Source organism: Sciurus vulgaris (genome assembly GCF_902686455.1).
Source record: "Sciurus vulgaris genome assembly, chromosome: 15".
In the NCBI taxonomy this organism is placed as follows: Eukaryota; Metazoa; Chordata; class Mammalia; order Rodentia; family Sciuridae; genus Sciurus; species Sciurus vulgaris.
This window is the reverse complement of record NC_136476.1, coordinates 67089342-67106887: the sequence shown is the minus strand read 5'-3', so window position 1 is coordinate 67106887 and position 17546 is coordinate 67089342. Positions and strand designations below refer to the sequence as shown.

The 17546-nt window shown below is 43.9% G+C and overlaps 1 protein-coding gene across 6 annotated transcripts in view; it reads right to left on the bottom strand.

The window, feature by feature from the left end:
- Positions 1-17546, bottom strand: part of PALM2AKAP2 (PALM2 and AKAP2 fusion) — a 339279-nt gene that overhangs the window by 132634 nt on the left and 189099 nt on the right. For all 6 annotated transcript variants that reach the window (XM_079112566.1, XM_079112563.1, XM_079112565.1 and 3 more), the window contains one exon: positions 6593-6678. In XM_079112566.1, coding sequence (XP_078968692.1) covers positions 6593-6678 — 86 coding nt within the window. The remainder of the gene's footprint in view (positions 1-6592; positions 6679-17546) is intronic.

Sequence of the window (17546 nt, the reverse complement as noted above, 5' to 3'; positions counted from 1 at the left end):
AGAATACTGGTCTGCCCCCTACCCACCACTGGCAACCTCCCTTGAGATTCAGTAACCTTTAAGATTTTTTTAAAAAGAATCTGCAAAGGCTGGGGGTGTGGCTCAGGGGTAGAGTGCTTGCCTAGCATGTGAGGCACTGGGTTCGATTCTCAGCACCACATAAAAATAAATAAATAAAGTAAAAAGGTCCATCAACAACTAAAACATGTTTAAAAAAAAGAATAATAAAACATTTCCTTTGGTCAAGAAGCAAATTTAGAGTGATCTTTATTCAAGTACATGGCGTAGGAAGGACTTCTGGTCTTTTGGTCCAGCACCCTTGCCCCAAACAATCCTTCTCAATGCCGTCATCGTAAAATACAAAGGGCAACTAGCTCTCCACCTCTGGCAACAAAAGGCTCTCAGTCGAAAGGCTGTTTAAAGCAAAAGCCAAAGAAAGCTGTAACCTGTGGCCTCTAATCACCACCGGAAACGCTGAAATGCTTTCCCCTTTTGTAATGGAGAACATCTGTCCTTCCCGGAGGACAGCCTCTCTCCCAGCAAGAAGTTTTACATATAGAAAGCAACTTCCTTTCCTAAGGTGGCTTTCCTGGATTAGGAAAGCTGCCCTTTTCCAAAGACTCTATGGCTGGAATCTCCAACTTGCCTGAAGGGTATCAACCTTGCTTCTTGCTTAAGCACAAGGGAGAAATAGCGCATGTATAAATGGGAGCACAAGACTTCTTTCCCAGAAAAATTCTGCTGTGCTGGAATTTTTTGTGCTTCTCTTTATAAACATAGTTTTTAGTCTTAGTGAACACAGAACAAGAGGGCAAGGTAAAGACAGCACGTGGGGGCTACTTTGTGTTTTTTATGAGAATTGACAGGCCAATCACAACATTTTGACCTTACAGGTATTTCTTTAACATGGATTGGTTTTCGTTGTTATTGTTTGTTTGTTTGTGGTACTGGGCGTTGAACCCAGGGGAGCTTCACCACTGAGCCATATCCCTAGCCCTTTTTATATTTTGAGACAAGGCTCTCCCTAAATTGCTTAGGGTCTCGCTAAATTGCTGAGGCTGGCTTTGAACTCACAATCCTCCTGCCTCAACCTCCCCAGCCACTGGGATTACAGGCGTACGCCACCGTGCCCAGCTAGAACACTACTCTGAAATGCATGTAATGAATCTGCAAAGGCTGGGGGTGTGGTACTACTCTGAAATGCATGTCTGGGTATTAAAATGGAAGACTGAGGCTTGGCCATCCTACTGGCTTGTTACTAATTACACAATATATTAAGACCCCTTGAGAAGACAGGATTACTAGAAAACAATATTTAGGTAGTGGCCATAAGTCAAAGAGAGGAGAGAATGGAAGGTTAGTGTTCAGTGGGTCCAGTGTGTCAGCTGGACAAGATGAAAGGTTTGGAGATGGATGATGGCTGCAGAATATGAAAGTATGGAATGTTACAGAACTGTACTTTTTTTTTTGCAGTTCTGGGTATTGAACCCAGGGCCTTGTCACATTAAACATAGTGTCACCATAAAACCCAGGAGTTCCTTTCCTGGGTACGTGCCCAAGTCCAGTGAGACCATGTCCATCCAAAGAGCCGCATGTAACTGTTCTTAGCAGCATTACCGACAGAAAGCGGAAACAGCCCAAATTCCATCAACTTGTGAGTAGACAAAAAAATAAAGACAACCAGAACCCTGGATGTAGCTCAGTGGTAAAGCACTTGCCTGTCAGGTGCCAGGTCCTGGGTTTGATACCCAGCATTACAAAAACTCAGGAAGGGAAAAAAAGAAACCCAAATAGTGGCGTACTCATAAACGAAATATTGTTCAACATTCACAGGAACGAACAGGATGGTGACAGGAGCTGTGCCTTGGATAAACCTCAAAAAAACAAAAACATGCTAAGCAGACACAAAAAACCACATGTTGCATGACTCCAGAGCCTGGGACTGGGGTAGGGCTGGCCAATTACTGTAAGAGGGACCCAAGGATCTTGTTAGAGTGATGAAAATGTTCTAAAATTGGTGATGGTTGGCAAATCTGCTAAAAATTATTGAATGGTACACGTGGATGGGTGAACTTCACAGTATGAAAGCTACATGCCTCAATAAAATTGTCATGAAGAAAACCAAAACAGTTTAAAGAAAGGAGCTATAATCTAGAGCTTCTAAGTGAACAATCAAACACAGAAAGGAGGGGAGGCCAGGAAATGGGGCAGAAGAGGAAGACCCTGAGGTGGGAACAAGGCAGTGGGTTTGAGAAAGGCCCGAGAGGGGCCCAGTGCAGCCCAAGTGAAGGTGGGTGTGCACTTGCTCACTGAGTAAATAGACGCACGTAGGTGTGGGACCTGGCTCGGCGCTGGGGATGCTTGCCCCGATGGAAGACTGGATATTATGAAATGTCTTCTATAGTTCTTTTTATGTCTGGTTATGGAGGAGAAGAACCAGCAATGCCGCACAGAAAGTGCTGATAGAGGAGGGAATATTTGAACCAAAGAAAATTAACCAGGGTAGGAGAGAGGGAAGGAGAGGGGGAAGATCCAAGAAGCACTGAGTGAAAAGTCATGCTTTTTCTTTCTTCCTTTTTTGCAATGCTGGGGACTGAATGGGCCTTAGGTCAGGCAAGTACCCTACTGCTGAGCTGCACCCCCAGCCCTTGTCTTTTGTTTTTAAATATGGAATGCTTCAGGAATTTGTATGTCATCCTGGTGCTGGGGTGGGGGACTTAAAAGATCCTGTCTCTGGTAACAAGTTGGGCAACTAGAGAGGCAAGGTCAGCAGGAGGCTCAAGGGCACAAGCCCACTATGCGTTAGTGAGATGCTAGGGCAAGGTTTTCAAGAAGCAATCAAAGTCACCTGCAGCCTTAGAAAAAATGCTAACTCACCTTTCCTTCCTCTCTCCCCCCTTCATTTCCTTCCCTTTGTCTCTCTCTCTCTGTGTCTTTCTTGTGATGAGGTCTTGCTATGTTGCCCAGTCTGGTCTCAAGCTTCTGGAATAAAATAGGGCTGGGGATGTGGCTCAGTGGTGAAGCATTCCTGGATTCAATCCTAGGTATCCCTTGCCCCCACCCCCAAAATTGCTAATTCTTGGGGCTGGGGATACAGCTCAGCAGTAGCACTTGCTAGTATGAGGGAGGACCTGGGGTGATCCTCAGTCCCCATTTCCCCCCAAAAGATGATAATTCTTAAGCTCAGATTTTCTATTGAAAGAAGCCTGGGAAGTCCTTCCTTCCTTCCTCCCTCCCTTCCTTCCTCTTTTCCTTCCTTCCTTCCTTCATTCCTTCCTTCTTTCCTTCCTTTCTTTCCTTTCTCTTTCACACTGTAGATGATTCTCAGTCAGGTGAGTTTTACGAAATACTGATCTGAACCTTTTATTTATTACTTAATTAGCTTATCAGTGTCTGGACAAACAGCAAAACAGAATAAGATACAATACAGAAGTGACTACCTTTTTTTGCTAGTGAGTGATGGTGATACAAACTGTAAAAGACTACCCGTTCTCCTAAAACAAGAGCAGGTAAAAACAGCTTTGTAAAGGGTGAGCATGGTAAAAACAGACAGCGGCGATGGATCTGCATAATGTTGGTTCATCAACCTCCAAGGCCTTAGTAAACGAAAGAGTGGGTGAGGACTGGGGTGGAGCTCAGGGGTACAGTGCATGCACAAGGCCTGGGGTTCCATTCCCAGCACCTCAAAATAAATAGATAGCAACTTGATAATAAAAAAAAAAAAATAGACGTGATTCTTGGAAAAGTCCTAGTATTAGTCTCCTAGTACTGCCTAACTGAGTGGCACAAACTTGGTGACTTGACCCAACAGAAATTTATTTTCTCAAAGTCCTGGAGGTCAACAGTTCAAAGTGTGAGCAGGACTGCATTCCCTCAAAAGGATCTCCTGGAGACTCCCTCTTTGCCTCTTTGGCTACTGGTGACTCCATTTGTTTGTTCATTTTTGGGTTTTGGGAGGATGCTGGGGATGGAACCCAGGGCCCTGCATACACGGAGCAGGCTCCCTGAGCGACACTCCTAGCCCTCTGTTGGGTTTTTGGCTTGGACTGCAGAGATTGTAATCTCTGTCTCTGTCTCTTTACATGGCCTTCTCCACGAATATCCATTTCCTTCTCTTTTATTAGGACACAAGTCATTAGATTTAACATTACCCAGTTAATGTGGAGTGACCTCATCTCAAGATTCTTAATTATGTCTGTGAAGCCTGTTTTTCCAAATAAGGTCACATTCATAGGTACCAGGAGTTAGGACTTGGACATCTTTTTTGGGGGGTGAGGAGTGGTGTTTTGCAATTCAACCCACTACACTGAATAATTTAAACCTGTCAAGCAGCTGGTGGTGTAGCTCAGGGGCAGAACACTTGCTAGGCCCTGCGTTGGACCCCAGCACCTCAAAAAACAAAGCCAAGCAGGCCCATATGGTGACCTACCTACTTCAATGTATTTAGAAGGTGTTTTAAATATAAATACTCTTAATATCTTATTTTATTTTATTTTGAGATAGGGTTAGCTGGGAATGGGGCACAGGCCTCTAATCCCAATGATTCAGGAAGCAGACCCAGAGAGATCACAAATTTGAGGCCAGCCTCAACAACTTAGCAAGACCTTAAGCAACTTAGTGAGACTCTGTCTCAAAATAAAAAATAAAAAGGGCTGGGGATGTGGCTCAGTGGTGAAGCACCCCTGGGTTCAATCCCCACTATTACAAAAAAAAAAAAAAAAAAAAAAAAAACAAAACCAAAAAACAGGAAAACAAAAATAACAGGGTCTCCCTAAGTTATCCAGGCTACCCTGAAACTTAAGATCCTCCTGCCTCAGCTTCCAGAATCACTGGAATTATAGGCATACACCACCTCACCTTATTTAGATGATCATGATTTTAAAAACATGAAAAAAACAAAAAAAAACCCACATTTTTTCAGAAAAAAATAATTGTAAGCAGTAAGATAGAAAAGTCTATCAGAAGAAGAGCAATGTGCAAGAAGTAAAGCTAAAATAATTTCTGCAGATATTCCTTTCCCTTGAGAAGTGTCAATAAATCAAGTTCTAGTGCGATCAATGTTTCATTGTTGTTACTTGTTGGGCTCACAGTGTTGGGTGTGGAACCCAGGGTCTCACATGTACTAGTTAAGTGCTGCAACTTTGAGCTATATCCCCATTTCTTTTATTTTTTATTTTGAGACAGGATCTTACAAAGTTGCTGAGGGTCTAGTTAAGTCACCAAGGCTGGCCTTGAACTTGAGATTCTCCTGCCTCTGCCTCCTGAGTAGCTGGGATGACAGGTGTGCCTCACCACGCCTGGTACCATTTGCTTTTATAAAAACTAACTCCCATCTTTCTGATCATTTATTGGTCCACCCATATCACATCTGCAGATCTACCAGCAATACATCTTGAAAAACCAGTTCTCCCAAAAGATAACAAATTCCAAGATAGCAAATCTAATCTCATTAGGTTTTACCTTTGGCACCCATCTGCCTCTGTCCAAAATGATCCTAGACTCAAACTTGTCAGGATTTGCCATAATAGTCAACACAACACCAATATACCATTGGAACTTATAAAATTACAAATTCTGCTAAACACAATGACAAGCAATTGAACTATCAGCCCTGGATGATTGTTACATGCTTTTTGATCAATCAGGCTACTACCCTATCTTTTATTTAATTTCACTATAGTAACATTTACCTTTTGCCTTGAACTTTCTAACATGCATAATACTAGTTCAGCCTTCACATTACAAAAAAATCTTGAATAAATTTATCTTGTGTATTCTTTTGTATAACTTCTAATAATTCTAGGAGAGAAATATATCCAGTTCTATTCCAATATCAAAAGAGACATTACCTTTTGTTTTTCAAAGAAACATTCAGAAGTGGCATATATTAAAATTCTAATCATTCAAGCAAAAATGTGAGAAAGTTCTCCCACCCCCAGACTTTGTTTACTAGAACACAGAATTTCAGAAAGCAAGCCCATTCCTTTGTGTCCAAACCAGTAGTAATAGAAGGGAAGTGGTCGAGTCTCTGATAACTTTTACTATGGGTTCCTTAATCTAGCCAATGGTTACCAAATTCATGAATTTTACTTGAGCAGTGATAATTTAGTTGATTTCCAGATGAGTCATTCTGCAAACCTTTGGACATTAGTGTTTCAACTGGAATGGGCCATGAGCTGCCTTCCCACTGACATCAGTGGAAATCTTGAGTCAAGATCAAAGCTACTTCATGCCTCTCTGACCTTTCTTCACAATGCACAGTGGGGCCTGATTTCTCAGCTCAGAATTTTCAGATTTGCTTCACTGTCCCCACAGGGGTTACCAATTGAAAATAGCCTGTGTATAGATAAATGTTCACTGAAGACCCCACAACAGGCCCACTGGAAATCATGTCTTAGATTCTGATTTCAAGTGGTTTCCTAATCTAGTACCAGATTTCAGGAAATTCTGTGTCTGGTTGCCTCACTGAGATGTCAGTGAAGACACATCTAGCAGGTGGAGGGTGGGGCTCATTCTGCCCCAGAGAAGCCTGCATATGCTCCCTTCACCCTAAGGGTGCACTTAGAGGATCCATCTGAGAAAGATCCCTTACCTTCAGAGTCATGTCGGGGCTGGATGTTTCTGGGGCACACGAGACTGTCTCATCTCCCGTTAGCAGCACACTCTGCCATCCGATCCCTGGGGAAAAAATAAGTCCATTTGAGTCAAGTGGATTCAGCCAACATGGAAAGACACATAGCTGTCCTTTGGCAGATTCCAAATCTGTGTGAAAGGAAACAGATGGTGACCCATGGCTGCTTACCTACCTGGGGGTTACTGGGAAAGCTTCCTGCCTCTTCTGCTTTTGCCTAATCTCCAACTTTGGAATCCATTGTCCAAATCCTGGCTTCTTTTTTTGTGGTGCTGGGGATTGAACCCAGGGCCTTGTGCTTGCAAGGCAAGCACTCTACCAACTGAGCTATCTCCCCAGCCCCTCAAATCCTGACTCTTACAGATTCAGTTCCTAGCCCAGTGTGGCAAAGGGGTTGTACTGAACTCCTCCAGCATTCAGGCCTCATACTGAGGTCTCGCATGGGGCTGAAAGAGAATCCCAGAACACCGGAAGCATGCACAGCTAGGTCAACACTCAGTAGAAATGACTCCAGATAATTCCCTGTTCTCAAGTCCACACAGTTTATTGTCACTTTTAAGAGTTTACTGTCACTTTTAAAGCTGTACACCTTTTCCCTCTGAGTCTCACAAGGTGCTAGTGTTTCTTTCTTCTTAAAGTTGTCCAAGAATGGATATCTGGCAAGATGCACGGTTTTGTTCTATCTGACCTCAGAGAAGAGATCAGGGGCTGGTGTTCTGAAATACCTAGGCACATAATTTAATGAAGCTACACTAATCCAGATGCAATAAGGTAAATAGAGCTGGGATGGCCTTAGTGAAAAGTTTGAGGTGATGACAAATATATTTTTAAAACCTTCAATTTATTACAAGTAAAGTCATCTCCTTAAAGGCTAATAAAGAAATGCACAGTGTTTCTCAGAGTCTACTTTAACAAGTAGATTCAATTTTTTTTTTTTTTCCCCAGTGCTGGGATTGAACCCAGGGCCTTACCTCACACATGCCGGGCAAACACTCTACCACTGAGCTATACTCCCAGCTCACATAAATCTATAATTGGTACTATAACTGTTTAGAAATGAGTGCTCAGAATCTGAAATATTAAAAGGATTATTTTCTTAGGCAAAATTGCATGCAATATTTATTGACATCACTGATTTCCTTAAATAATTTTCCCTAAGGATAACTCAAGAATATGCTGGACCCATAGACTTGTGTGTATAACTCGAATTCCAAAATCCCAACAGTCTCTTATTACATTAATTCAGGATTGAGAAACTTTTCTGTTTGCCACATAGTGAATATTTAGGCTTTGTGGTCTTGTCTTTTTTGTTGCCATTTCTTAAGCCTCCCTTATAGAGTAAAAGCAGTCATTGATAACATATAAACCAATAGGCAGAGCTAGATTCCAATAAAACTTCATTTATCAAAACAAGCAGTAGACCAGATTTGCCCCAAGACATGTTTACCAGCACTGTGCTAAATCAAGAAACCAGAAGGCAGGGGATGTAGCCTAGGGGTAGTTCACGTGCTTGGCACACAAGGCCCCGTGTTCGATTCCCAGCACCAAATCAAAACAAAAAAAAGAACACAGAGGTGAGTAAGATTGCTATACTAGCATTTCTAGTAAGGATCAACTGACCAACCAGGTGGTAAAACATTAACAATTATTTGTACTTACATGATACTTTAAATAAACTAGTATGAAATTAATTAAATTTTAATATATTAGCATTGGTTACATGTCCTTATTTTATATTCTGGATCTTAAGAACCTCATTTTACTGGCTATTCACACAACGAATTGGTCAAGATCTTAGGACTGTAATTCATTGCAAGGTGCAAATAGTCTCTGATCAGGTTTCAGAAATTGGGTCAGAGGAGTTTGGTGACATGCCTTAGAAATTCCTGCAAAGACATTGTGGGCTTTGTCTTAAACTCAAGTTTCTGGGAGAGAAATCTCTGCTTCTACATGAATAGATTACTTCCCTGACATGTATCACTCCTGGTTTAAGCCATGGTTGGTAGGTCTGACCTATAGAGTCACAGACATCGGGTATGATAAACAACCACATGATATTTATTTATTTATTTTTTTGTAGTACCAGGGGGTGCTCTACACTGAACTATATCCCCAGCCCTTTTCATTTTTTATTTTGAGACAGGATCTCACTAAATAGCCAAAGTTGGCCTTGAACTCCTGCCTCAGCCTCCCAAGTACCTGGGATTACAGGAGAGCACCATGGTGTGCAGCATGATATTTAAGTAACAGTTTGTGTAATCCTTCTGCAAATATTCATGCCCTTCCTCTCCCCCTATGGGAGAAATTTTCTTCCTTGTCCTGCTGATGTTTGCTTTGATCCACGGGAGGTAAGTAGGCCTAATGTTAACAAAGATTTGAAATAGGCTCTCGTGGTTGGCTTTGCCCTCTGGCACTACAGTTTTAGCATGAGAAGCCCAGCTAGCCTGCAAAGGAATGACAATCATGGGGTGAAGACTTGGACCCAGTCTTTAGGTTAGAGCCAATCCAAGTCTAAGTCACTCAACCCCAGCCCAAGCTCTGCGCATGTGTGACAATAAAAACTACTGAGTCTTGGGATGGCTTGTGAAGCAGGGTTATTATAACAATAGCTATTAGGATGTATAACTAAAATTATGAATGAAAATCATTTTATATCAGGTACTCTTTTCCTTTTGAGATGGGGTCTTACTATGTTGCCCAGGTGGGCCTCAAACTCCTGGGCTCAAGTGATTCTCCTGCTTCAGCCTCTCAATAGCTGGAACTACAGGCACCCACCACTGTGTCAGGCTGGATCAAGTACTTTTATCTTTAACTATACAAATTTAACTCTGTAGCATAAAAATGTATAATACCACATAAATGCATTATTTTACTTTGGGAAAAATTGTCTCTCTGCTAAGTACATGCTTTTTACAATCAATACTATCTTTATTAAGAGCTTTATGGTCAAAAGGATGAGATAAGAGGACTGTGGGTATAGCTTGGTGTCAGGGAGCTTGCCCAGCAATCCCCAGCACAGAAAAGAGGGTGGGGGAGATAAGAGATATAAACATATTAGTATTCTTAAAATTTTAGCCTGCAATCAAGAAAACACTTCAAATTTGATAGCCTATCACTTCATGGCAAAAGCAAGGAGAAAACAGACATAACACTGTAGTTTAAAAATGGTCTTAAGCCTAATAATTAATTGTGAGGACAGAAATGTTATTTTAAAAGCTGCAGTCTAGCCAGGCACCGTGGCACACACCTGTAGTCCCAGAGGCTCAGGAGGCTGAGGCAGGAGAATTGCAAGTTTGAGATCAGTCTTGGCAACTTAGTGAGACCCTTAGCATTGTAGCAAGACCCTGTCTCAAAATAACAAATAAAAGGGACGGGGCGGAGGTGTACTTCAGGGGTAAAGTGCCCCTAGGTTCTGTCCCAAGTACCCACCCCCCAAAAAAAACCCTAGAGGTGAAATGGTGAAATTCCTTCGTAGGTAGTGGGTACTGTTTGAAGAACAAAGCAACTCCATGGGCCTTTTGGGTATGAAAAGTTCAGTTCCACATCACAGAAAGACCAGAGAAAGGAAGACGGTGCTGTTACAAGATGGGGAGAACTGAAAAGAAGTTGGAGTAAGAGTTGATAGTAAGAAATTTCCAGGGAGAAATAAGAAGGGCTTTTGAGAACAGCAATGTTTAAGACAAAAAATCAATTTAAAATTATTTACCAAGCTGTGCCTTTATGTAATTCGTCCCTCCCTCTCAAACCAGTGGAGATCTGCTCTGCACCATTGTCTTATGTTGGTGTTGTCTGACCCCAGGGTGCAGAGAAGAGGGTGGCCAAGTGCACCAGGAGCAAATGAGGAACCTGGGGAGGACATGAAGCTAAGAATCTTGAAGAAGGTGCTTGACCAGCATACTGCACATGATAGGGCCATCGGCCAATTTTATTTGAATAGCAGGAGGACCCTGTCATCCTCAGGACTCAGAGGTAAGACAATTGATACTTTTTTTTTTTTTTTTTTGTACTGAGGTACTCAATCGCTGAGTTACATACCCAGACCTTTTTTATTTTTTATTTTGAGACAGGGTCTAAGTTGCTGGGATTACAGGCCTGTACCACTGCACCTGCCTGACACTTTTTTATAGAAGGATGTTTATCCATCTGCAAATGCTACGTTCACTTCCAAAATGGTGATTTCCACTCCACCAGCATGTAAATACATTGCACCAAAGTGGGCAGGATAGCTTAGACAGTTTGTCTGTTTTGTACTGGGGGGGATTAAACCAGGGCACTTAACCATTGAGCCACATTCTCAGCCCTTTTTTACTTTTGAGATAGGGCCTTGCTAAATTGCAGAGGCTGGCTTTGAACTTGTGATCCTCCTGCCCCAACCTCCAGAGCCACTGGGAATATAGGCATGCACCACAGTGCCTGGCTAGACTGCTTATTTGTGATTCCTATCAGTGACTTTCTTTTTCTTTTTTTCCCCCCAGTGCCGGGGACTGAACCCAGGGCCAAACCCAGGGCCGAACCCAGGGCCGAACCCAGGGCTGAACCCAGGGCCTTGTGCTTTCGAGGCAGGCACTCTACCAACTGAGCTACATCCCCAGCCCCTATCAGTGACTTTCAAAATCTACTTTCCTATTCGAGTTCCTGAGAAGAATTTCCACTCAATGAAGATCAATGATTTCTCACTATTACAGAAGCATCTAAACAGCCCGATGTGTAATTGTAAGAGGTGGGCATTCCACTGATGCTTTTGTTTTTTTTTTTGGGGGGGTACTAGGGTACTAGGAACACTCAACGACTGAGCCACATCCTCAGCCCTATTTTGTATTTTATTTAGAGACAGGGTTTCACTGAGTTGCTTTAGCACCTTGCTTTGGCTGAGGCTGGCTTTGGACTCGAGATCCTCCTGCCTTAGCCTCCTGAGACACTGGGATTATAGGCGTGCACCACCATAACCAGTACCACTGTTGCGTTTTTATTGTTTATTATATAAATATATCAGGAAAAGAACCTAAATAAAGAATTTGACCTAAGGCTTGAATTATAACACACACACATACAACTGCTACATAAAATACTTTCAACCCCCTTCTTCTATTCCCCCTTCTCTCATTGCTCATATTCTTATTTATAACTTCTTTGAGAAATCAAGCTTGATATTATTCTTACAACCCCCAGGAATACTACTACTACTTAAATTCTATGTTTAAAAAGATCATATCAAACCATCAGAAAGAAAGAACATTCTCTTCCCGGAACACAGTCTGCATTTCCCTATAGTAAGAGAAACTTCTTAAAGCTGAGGTATACTTATAAATACTCCATCAACAGCAGTTTTATAAAGATCTCTCAGGCATAAATAAATCAATCACCATGAACTTCTTCTACTGCAATTTTTTTTTTTTTTGGGGGGGTGCTGGGGATTTAACCCAGGAGTGCTTAACTACTAAGTCACATCTGCAGCCCTTTTTATTTTTTATTTTTATTTTGAAACAGGGTGTCTCTAAGGGCCTTGCTAAATTGTTGAGGCTGGCTTCAAACTCGCGATCCTCCTGCCTCAGCCTGGGATTTTGTTGCTTTTTATTAATCTTCCCACCTCGCCACAAGTTAGATGAGTAAGTCCTTTAGCCCAAGCGTCTAGATGCCTAGCATGGAGCTCTCTGCCTGCAATCCCAGGTTGTGCTCTGCTAACTTACACAGTTCCTTCCTTTACTATTGATGGCTGCTGGGAACTGTGTGTGAGAGACGACAGTGCAGTGCAAACAGAAGGAGGAAGCTAAGCTCAGGGCCTGGCTACAGAAGCAGGGACACACAGAAGGATCTGCAGTGAGACCAATTTGGCTGGGGGCAGGTGGCCACAGGGCTTGAGCACAAAAACCTCTAGACTAAATAGCTTTGTGAGTTTGAACAAGAGGAGACAGAATGTCACGCTGAACATCAGAGACAGCAAGGCAGCTAAGGAGGCCTGGAGGGCCATCAACTTGGGGCATTCTCATTCTGATCCTGGTTAGTATAAAAATAAAGAATTCGAGGCCCAAAAGGATGGGGTAGCACTGCCTGGGATGGAACCAGTTATACTCAGACATCCCCAAATCTCCAATTGTCTGTCGCTAGGCGAAAGCAGGGTAAAACAAAAAGAAAAGAAAATGTGACTGGACCTGAATGTATAAGAGGAAACCTGGAGCCAGGTGTGGTGGCTCAGGCCTATACCCCCAGTGCTTGGGAGGCTGAGGCAGGAAGATTGCAAGTTCCAGGTCAGCCTCAGCAACTTAGTAAGATCCTGTTTCAAAAAAAGAAAAAGATAAAAAGGGCTGGGGATGTAGCTCAATGGTAGAGTGCTCATGCATAAGGTCCTGAGTTTAGTCCTCGTACAAAAAACAAAAACAAGGGAACTTTCTTCTAGCTCTTCTGCCCACACAGATTTCAGTAAGATCACTGAACTAGGTGACCAGTGCCCAGTGACCTCAGCTGACCTTTGCAATTCTGTTGTCTTTCCTCTGATGCCAAGATGTACACTCAGTTCCAAGCATCATGAAAATGTCCAGAAGCAGGAAAAGGGATGATTCTCCCTCTTCCCTTACCTGTTTGCTATTTATTTATTTATCTTTAAACTACAGACTGAACCCAAGAGTACTTAAACACTGAGCCACATCCCCAGCTCTTTTTATTTTTTAATTTGAGACAGGATCTCATTAAGTTGCTTGCTGAGTTGCTCAGGCTGGCTTTGAACTCATGATCCTCCTGCCTCCGCCTCCCAAGCCACTGGGATTACAGACATGTGCCACTGTTTTTAAGAGTAAAGAAACCTTTCACAAAAGCACTTTGAGCCAAACACCCATTCAATCTGATCCCCCAAATTCCATTAGTTAAAATGCAACATAAACCTGATGCCATGGTACACCCCTGTAGCCCCAGCTACTTGGGAGACTGAGGTAGGAGGATCCCTTAAGCCCAGGGGCGAACTCACCACACAGTGATCCCATCTCAAAAACGAAAACAAAAAGAAAAAAAGAAAAAACCATAAACCTATTCCTATATCAATCATGGAAAAAGGGAACAGAAGTATCAAAGTTGACTTGAAGTTAATCAAGATTTGCACCACAGTTGGGGAGGGTCTCAGCTTTCTCTGAACACATGGGAACCCTGGAGGATGAACAAAGGGACAAAACAGGACCTTGGCCAGCAAGAAAGAAGGGGGGAGGTTGATGGCCATCTGATAAGCAACCAGTAGGGTGGGTCACAAGCGGACTCAACATGCAGATTAGAACAGCATGCAGAATCTCACTTTCAATTTCTACTTTTCTTCTTTTTCTCATAATTTGGTCAGCAATACACCCTTGTATGCATGTAAGTTAAGTACCAGGTGATGCTAGAATTCAGTCTTGCCTCTAGGGCCGGTTCTTCCATAGTGGTATCTTAGCTCAGTCCCAGAGGGACAGTACCACCTCCACCCTCACTGGGAACACACGGCCCTGGTCAGGGAGAGCCCTGAGTGTGTTCAAGAGTGTTTGCTGGTCAAGGCTGCCTCGGTGGGCCCTTACTGACTGGCCTGGAAGCCCTTGTGGGCAGAGACCAGACCTGATATAGTTAGTCTCCGCCAAGTGTCTGTTAAATGAGCGGGGTTAGCGTGGGGCAGCCAGGTTTGGGAGACAGGATCTTGACAGTACTCAACAGAGAAAAGAGGAATGCTAAAGAGGGAGAGGGGAAGGCTGTAGAAGCAAGTCCCATGTCTCAGTTACTCCAGTCTAGACCGAAGAAGTAATAGGCTGTGGTTGGGCCTGTGCTCCAAGGCCAGCAAGGGAGCCAGAGAAAGGAGCTACATGGAGATGTAGTCAGCAGACATAAACCATGTCAGTGGTGAGACCTTGAGTACTTTGAAGACAGGGCTGTTCATTCATCAGCCCCAGCTCCAGGTCCACCTCAGCCCCAGTCAGCACAGTGGGTCCAGCACACAGTAGGGTTCATTATTTATTTTCCATATTGAACTGGAGTGGAAGCGACCTGAGATGGCCTATGCCATTTTCTCTTTGGGGTCGAAGTTTCTTCTACAGTGATGAGTCTCGGCCTCCATGTGGCCTTTCCCTGGCTGTTTTTCTCACCTCCTCATAGGGCCATGCTCATGAGGCAGCTGTCTTAAGAAAAGACATGAGCCACAAACAGTTTGGGGAATAAAAGATCCTCAATATGGTCTGGGGCTGCAGCTCAGTGGTGGAGCACTTGCTTAGCATGTGTGAGGCACTGGGTTCGATCAATAGCATCACATAAAAATAAACCAATAAAATAAACTGTCCATCTATAACTACAAAAAAAATCCTCAAAAATTACCCACATATGAGTGCACATTTCCTTCTTTTTTTTTTTTTTTTTTTTTTTTTTGGTACTGAGGATTGAACCCAGGGGCACTTAACCACTGACCACATCCCCAACCCTTTTTTGTATTTTATTTAGAGACGGTGTCTCATGAGTTGCTTAGGGCCTCCCTAAGTTGCTGAGGCTGGCTCGACCTTGTGATCCTCCTGTCTCAGGCTCCAGAGCTGCTAGGATTACAGGCATGTGCTGGGATTACATGCCCGGTGCATTTTCTTGTTTGCTGGGACTTTCTGGAAGCCTCCTTCGAGGCTTTATTCCTCCTGATTCATCCTGCCGTCCTCCTCTTCACACCCGTCTCAACTCTCGCAGCCCATGGACCTTGACCAAGCTGTGGACTGCAAGGATGGCTAGAGCCTGGCTTTGAGTATTTCCAGGAGAGAGGAGGCTCTGAGGTGGACAGGAATTTGGCAGGGTCTCGCAGGCAGTAGCGGCGAAGCTGCACCCAAAGAGACAAGAATGTCTTCTTGTCCTCCCTACACCAGGCTTCTTTCTAGGGCACAGACTTTATCAAAGCATTTTAGTATATGTGCTGCCAAAGCGAGCACATTTATCAACCCATTTTACAGACAAAATATTGTCCCATTGTGAAAGTGTTTTGTCCAATCACAATAGAAAGAACGGGGCTGGGGTCTGTGTCCCACTGTTGCTTCAGGCTCTTCCTTACCCTTGTTTCCGTACAGACAGCCTTGGAATTGAGACTTGGTCAGATATTTCTCTTCCTTTTAATTGCCTTTGGCTCTGAGTAACCCTAAGGGTTTTTAAAAATCTCACTTTGTACTTGGAGGAGTTCTCAGCAGGGTGGATATGAAAACCTAGCGGAACTTGGGAACAATGATTTGCCTTTAAACATTTGCCTTCGGGAAACTCCACCCAAGGATAAGCTGATGGGGCCTGCTTCCTCTGGATGGGAAGCCCTGCCCAGGGCTTTGGAGGAGGAGGGCAGGATGTCATCCTACCCCAGTCCACCCTACCCAGGTAGTGGCTCATACTTGAACCTGAGCCCCAGCTTTCCCTTCTTTGGGACAGATGTAAGGGCCAGGCCCAGGGGACTCTAGAAGCAATGGTGGCAGGGACATTCCCCACTCCTGTGGAACCCTCTTCCTAAGGAGAGTTCATTGGGAAAGAGAAAGGTCTACCTTTGCATGACAAGGTATTTTCCTCCAACTCCCTTGGAAGTCACTGGACTCCATCTTCTACCTAATCCTCCCTGAGTCGGGGAAGCCTCTCTGGGTGCCTCTGAGGAGGGCATGTTCAGGGATCCCAAAGATGCACAGAGAAAAACCTCAGTGTCTGACCAAGCATGCTCCATGACATCCCGAGTTCAATATTTAAACCCAAAAAACTCTAAAACTCAGTGGCTATTTGACTATGGACTTACTTTACAATCAACTCAAAAGATGAGAATTGTGTTTGTTTTTAGAGATAGGGGACAGGAAGCCTGAGGACATATGGAAGATTCCTAGAGCGGGAGCTCACAATGCCCAGGTCAAGGGAAGGTTTAGTGGGGGGTCCCTAGAGCGACACACTGCCACTGTTGGCACCAGACCCAGTCCAATGCCATTTAGCAAAGCCCCGGGGCTCATGGGGCTGCTGGATGGCAACCAGGATCCGGGCAGTTTTCTCATGATGCAAAGAAGCTCCAACACACCATCCTCGGGGATCCCAGGATGGTCTGGAGGTGCCGAGGAACCTGAGCAGCAGAACTTTTGAAAGGTGAAAGGTGAGGAAGAATAGGAAAGCCTCAGACCTCCAACTTGGGTTTAGAGACCCCACAAAGAGCCTGGGGCCTCCTTTCTCCTCACAGGAGAAGAGATGGAAACGTATAGCACCCAGGCCTACGAACAGCTCGCGGTTTCCCTGGGAGCCTCTCTTTGCAACCATGAGTTAAAAAGGAATGATAATAATAGCTAGCATCTCTTTTCTCCTCCCTCCCTCCCTCCTTCCCTTCTTTCCTTCCTTCCTTCCTTCCTTCCTTCCTTCCTTCCTTCCTTCCTTCCTTCCTTCCTTCCTTCCTTCCTCCCTCCTCCCTCCCTCCCTCCCTTCCTTCCTTCCTTCCTTCCTTCCTTCCTTCCTTCCTTCCCTCCCTCCCTTCTCTCTCCTCCCTTTCTCTCTTTTCTTTTCCTTTTCTCAGGACTGGGGATCAAATCCAGGGTAATCTATGTGTGAGCTATATTGCCCCAGCCCTTTTTATTTTTTACTTTGAGACAGAGTCTGGCTAAGTTGCTGGGGCTGGCTTCACACTTGCAATCCTTCTGCCTCAGCCTCCTGCGTGGCTGGGATTACAACAAGAACTACCATGCCTACCATTAGCTTTAATTTCTTTTTCTTTCTTTTCTTTTATTATTATTATTATTTTTTTTTAATGGGGAAAAAACAATAAGGACTGGACTGGGGATGTGGCTCAGTAGTAGAGTGCTTGCCTAGCACGTGCGAGGTTCTGAGTCTGGGTTTGATCTCCAGGACCCCATGCACGACATAGACAGACAGACAGACAGACAGACACACACACACACACACACAGAGGAAAGAAAAGAAAAAGAAGTGGGGGCAGAGG